Consider the following 6000-nt stretch of genomic DNA (forward strand, 5'->3'; position numbering starts at 1 on the left):
TCGCCAACAGACCCTAGGAATGGGTCTCGATGGACTTCATCGTAGAACTCCCCCTTTCCAGAGGAAACAACACCATCATGGTGGTAGTAGATCTGCTGACTAAGATGGCACACTTCGTGGCCCTCAAGAAGTTACCCTCCTCCAGGGAAACAGCCGAGGCCTTCCTTTCCAACATCATAAAGCTACATGGAGTTCCTAGCCAGGTCATATCAGACAGGGGTTTGCAATTTATATCCAAATTCTGGAGAGCGCTCTGTTCCAGACTCCAAATCGACCACAGAATGTCTAGCGCCTATCACCCCCAAACTAACGGGCAGACAGAAAGGGTGAATCAGCGTCTGGAACAATTTCTCAGATGTCACTGCTCATTTCTCCAAGATGACTGGGAGAGCCTACTTCCCCTCGCCGAATTCTCCTATAATAATTCTACGAATTCCTCCACTTTACATAGTCCATTCTTTGCTAATTATGGATTTCACCCTAGGTCTCTCCCTCAAACCAGCCTTCCCACAAACGTTCCAGCCACAGACGATTATCTAACTACTCTGCAAGCTACCCTCAAGACGCTGAAAGACAACCTCCAAAGGGGAAAGGAAAGACAAAAGATCTACTACGACCGTCGCAGAAGAGAAAATCCTCCCTACCAGGTCCGGGACTCGGTATGGCTGTCGACGAGAAACCTTCGGTTGGGGGTACCTTCCAAGAAATTGGGAAGACAATTCTTGGGTCCTTTTCCAATAGAAAGGGTTATCAACACCAACACGGTGAGACTCACTCTTCCTCCTCGACTACAGGTACATCCCACATTCCATGTGTCACTGCTGAAGCCGTTCATACCTAGCCCGTTCCCATCACGGGATCCTCGACCCTCGCCCCCGATAGACGTCCAAGGTGAAGAGGAATTTGAAGTCGAGCAGCTCCTCGATTCCAGGAGAAGACGGGGGAGAATCCAGTACCTCGTTAGATGGAAGGGGTATGGCTCCCAGGATGACTCTAGTGGCTCCGCCCACTCACGCTCCGGCCGATAAATAGGAGCCAGGGGCTGCACAGGGTGTTCCACTAATGGAGTGCGCACCCTGTCAGCTCCATTCACCCAGGGGACGCTATCCCTGAATCTGGACTGGAACCCTGAACACAGTGGGGACTCCCCACCATCATCCACTGGCTCCCCCACTGCTGGCTCCCTCGTGAAGGACTGCTAACTGCAAGTATATGCCTGCTAACCGGCTTTTCTATTAACGTGGAACTTAGAGTGGAGGGAACTCCCGGTGGTGAGAATTGGTATTGCAGTGTTATACCCAACCTGAGGAAATGGTATGAAACACCTCTTAACCTCTTCAACTAATAGGAGACCTTCCTCCCCATTAGTTAACCATTTATTTTGTTATTGCGGTACATGATTTTGGAACCCCAAACTCTCCGCCTAAGACTGAGAGAGCCGCCTGGGGTTCAAACTGAGCAGCCGCAAATCACACAGCCAACACTCAGGTAGTGTGGTAAAAGTTGATGTCCATTGACTCCGCAGTTGAGATCCTAACTGATCAACTTGGTGCATAACAGATAAATATCTCTGTCAAATGACAACTTTGTATAAAAAAAATTGGAAAAGTTGTCTTTTAGAGAGATATTTCTCTCACCCAGCATGGGTATATGTAAAAAGACACCCTAAAACACATTGCCCAACTTCTCCTGAGTACGGCGATACCACATATGTGACACTTTTTTGCAGCCTAGGTGGGCAAAGGGGCCCACATTCCAAAGAGCACCTTTAGGATTTTACAGGGCATTTTTTACACATTTTGATTTCAAACTACTTCTCACGCATTAGGGCCCCTAAAATGCCAGGGCAGTATAACTACCCCACAAGTGACCCCATTTTGGAAAGAAGACACCCCAAGGTATTTCGTGATGGGCATAGTGAGTTCATGGAAGTTTTTATTTTTTGTCACAAGTTAGTGGAATATGAGACTTTGTAAGAAAAAAAATAAAAATCATCATTTTCCGCTAACTTGTGACAAAAAATAAAAAATTCTAGGAACTCGCCATGCCCCTCAAGGAATACCTTGGGGTGTCTTCTTTCCAAAATGGGGTCACTTGTGGGGTATTTATACTGCCCTGGCATTTTAGGGGACCTAATGCGTGAGAAGTAGTTTGAAATCAAAATGTGTAAAAAATGCCCTGTGAAATCCTAAAGGTGCTCTTTGGAATGTGGGCCCCTTTGCCCACCTAGCCTACAAAAAAGTGTCACACATGTGGTATCGCCGTACTCAGGAGAAGTTGGGCAATGTGTTTTGGGGTGTCATTTTTCATATACCTATGCTGGGTGAGAGAAATATCTTGGCAAAAGACAATTTTTCCCATTTTTTTATACAAAGTTGGCATTTGACCGAGATATTTATCTCACCCAGCATGGGTATATGTAAAATGACACCCCAAAACACATTGCCCAACTTCTCCTGAGTACGGTGATACCACATGTGTGACACTTTTTTGCAGCCTAGATGCGCAAAGGGGCCCAAATTCCTTTTAGGACGGCATTTTTAGACATTTGGATCCCAGACTTCTTCTCACGCTTTAGGGCCCCTAAAATGCCAGGGCAGTATAAATACCCCACATGTGACCCCATTTTGGAAAGAAGACACCCCAAGGTATTCCTTGAGGGGCATGGCGAGTTCCTAGAATTTTTTATTTTTTGTCACAAGTTAGCGGAAAATGATGATTTTTATTTTTTTTCTTACAAAGTCTCATATTCCACTAACTTGTGACAAAAAGTTCAATCTTTCATGGACTCAATATGCCCCTCAGCGAATACCTTGGAGTGTCTTCTTTCCAAAATGGGTTCACATATGGGGTATTTATATTGCCCTGGCATTTTAGGGGCCCTAAAGCGTGAGTAGAAGTCTGGAATATAAATGTCAAAAAAATTTTTACGCATTTGGATTCCCTGAGGGGTATGGTGAGTTCATGTGAGATTTTATTTTTTGTCACAAGTTAGTGGAATATGAGACTTTGTAAGAAAAAACAAAAAAACAAAAAAATATAAATTTCCGCTAACTTGTGCCAAAAAAATGTCTGAATGGAGCCTTACAGGGGGGTGATCAATGACAGGGGTATATGGGGTGATCACCACCCTGTCATTGATCAGCCCCCGGTAAGGCTCCATTCAGACGTCCGTATGTGTTTTGCGGATCCGCTGTGTCCGTGTTTTGCGGATCCACGGATCCGCGGATCCGCAAAACGCATACGGACGTCTAAATGGAGCCTTACAGGGGGGTGATCAATGACAGGGGGGTGATCACCCCATATAGACTCCCTGATCACCCCCCTGTCATTGATCACCCCCCTGTAAGGCTCCATTCAGAGGTCCGTATGTGTTTTGCGGATCCACGGATCCATGGATCGGATCCGCTAAACACATACTGACGTCTGAATGGAGCCTTACAGGGGGGTGATCATTTACAGGGGGGTGATCAGGGAGTCTATATGGGGTGATCACCCCCCCTGTAAGGCTCCATTCAGACGTCTGTATGAGTTTTGCGGATCCGATCCATGGATCCGTGGATCCGTAAAACACATATGGATGTCTGAATGGAGCCTTACAGGGGGGTGATCAATGACAGGGGGGTGATCAATGGCAGGGGGGTGATCAGGGAGTCTATATGGGGTGATCACCCCCCTGTCATTGATCACTCCCCTGTAAGGCTCCATTCAGACGTCCGTATGTGTTTTGCGGATCCGATCCATGGATCTGTGGATCCGTAAAACACATACGGACGTCTGAATGGAGTCTTACAGGGGGGTGATCAATGACAGGGGGGTGATCAATGACAGGGGGTGATCAGGGAGTCTATATGAGGTGATCACCCCCCTGTCATTGATCACCCCCCTGTAAGGCTCCATTCAGACGTCCGTATGTGTTTTGCGGATCCAATCCATGGATCCGTGGATCCGTAAAGCACATACGGATGTCTAAATGGAGCCTGACAGGGGGGTGATCAATGACAGGGGGGTGATCAGGGAGTCTATATGGGGTGATCAGGGATTAATAAGGGGTTAATAAGTGACGGGGGGGTGTAGTGTAGTTTGGTGCTTGGTGCTACTTATTACAGAGCTGCTTGTGTCCTCTGGTGGTCGATCCAAGCAAAAGGGACCACCATAGGACCAGGTAGCAGGTATATTAGACGCGGTTATCAAAACAGCATCTAATATACCTGTTAGGGGTTAAAAAAAATCGCATCTACAGCCTGCCAGCAAACGATTGCCGCTGGCAGGCTGTAGATCCACTCGCTTACCTGCAGTTCCTGTGAACGCGCGCGCCTGTGTGCGCGCGTTGACAGGAAGTCTCGCGAGATGACGCGTATATGCGTCTAGGAGGAATGAATCAGCCGCCTCCGGAACGCGATCCTGCGTTAGGTGGTCCGGAGACGGTTAGGCTTGTTCACATGACCGTGCCGTGTTTTGCGGTCCGCAAATTGGAGTGCATCTTTTGCGGACCCATTGAAATGAACGGTTTGGTATACGGAATGCAAAAACGGCCCTCATACGGAACGCAATTTTTTTTGTGTGAACGAGCCCTTAAACTGACAGCCCAGGCAAGGAGAACACTAATTAGAGAAGCAGCCAAATGGCCCTTGGTCACTCTTGAGGAGCTGCAGAGATCCACAGTGATATTTGATGAGGACAATAGCATAACATATTGGTTCCATCACTACACATTCATTTCTGGGGTCAAAATGCTTACTATACTCCTTTCTTGATGGGTGCAGTTTCCAAAATTAGGTCGCTTTCTAGGGGTTCTCCCTGTAGGGGTACCTCAATGTCTCTAAAATGGGGTAATGTATGGGTAGCAGGCAGCTGTTATTGTCTGGGGAAGCCAGCAGAAGTGTAGTATTAATATGCCATTCTTTTTAGTAGCTCACATTATTTTCTAATAGATTGATTTCCCAAGTAGCAGGATTCCTTCTATGCCTTGGAACAATCCTAATTAAAAGATTGTCCTCAATTTCCATTGTCGTTTTATGTAATATATATTTTGTTATACTGTAAGAATGTTTTTGATTTATCTGTTTAATGTCATCAATAACCTGATATGAACATATATGTATTTTCTTTTTTTTTTACAGAATGGCTTGAATGAAGAAGCTCCATTTGCTCGATACCCCCCAAAATAATAGAACTAAATTGACATTATAACTACTTGCTTGTTTAACGCAAAGCTACATTGTTTCTTTTGAATACAGCTATGTTTTTTAACTGAATTTTTATTCTGCCTAATTGTCACAAGAAAATCATTCAGTATTGTGTATGTTCTCAGTACAATTAAATTAATCTACCAATTTAGATAACAGTTTTTTATTTAAAAAGGTTTCCTTGGTCTTCTATATTGATAACATATCATTTAGGATAGGTCATCAATATGTGATCAGTGGGTGTTCAGCTCCCTGCACTCCCACTGATCAGCTGTTTGAAGAGTGATGTCACGTTCATCATTCCCCTGGCCTAGGCGGAGCTCTGTCTTATTCAAATGAAAGGGGCTGAATGCTATACCAAGCACAACTGCTATCCAGCTGCTAGGAGGCTGTGGCGCTCACAAAGTGCCATAGCCTCTTCAAACAGGTAATTGGCAAGCGTGCCGAGCTTTGGACCCCCACTGATCACATACTGATGATACAGTATAAAACATTCAGAAAACCCCTATGACAATACACTCAAAGCAGATAAACCATCACACTAGCAAAAACCTAAGGCTGGCCTGGAAATCATCTCATTCAGTATTTACCTCTTCTCTTTACTTCTTTACTGGTTTCTAGAGATGAGTGAACAGATTCCACACAAATCAGTCATTGCAAATTTCCCAAAAGATTCTAATTTCATCATATCGGAAACATTTGTGATTTGTTCAACATAAATAGGTCAAAATGATGGCCACCATTTTACAGATAAGAGAATAAGGTATCTGCCACCAAAAAAGGATAATTTTTGGACAGTTTTTATTGGGAA

General features: G+C 45.0%; 1 protein-coding gene across 3 annotated transcripts in view; it reads left to right on the forward strand.

Annotated features, from left to right (window-relative positions):
* The window catches only part of LOC120989600 (cell wall protein SED1-like), a 353322-nt gene extending 347994 nt beyond the window's left edge, over nt 1–5328 (forward strand). For all 3 annotated transcript variants that reach the window (XM_040417805.1, XM_040417806.1, XM_040417807.1), the window contains one exon: nt 5124–5328. In XM_040417805.1, coding sequence (XP_040273739.1) covers nt 5124–5171 — 48 coding nt within the window. In that variant the 3' untranslated portion in view covers nt 5172–5328. The remainder of the gene's footprint in view (nt 1–5123) is intronic.
* Nucleotides 5329–6000: the final 672 nt, after the last annotated feature.

The sequence above is a fragment of the Bufo bufo genome, chromosome 2 (genome assembly GCF_905171765.1).
Source record: "Bufo bufo chromosome 2, aBufBuf1.1, whole genome shotgun sequence".
Lineage (NCBI taxonomy): Eukaryota > Metazoa > Chordata > Amphibia > Anura > Bufonidae > Bufo > Bufo bufo.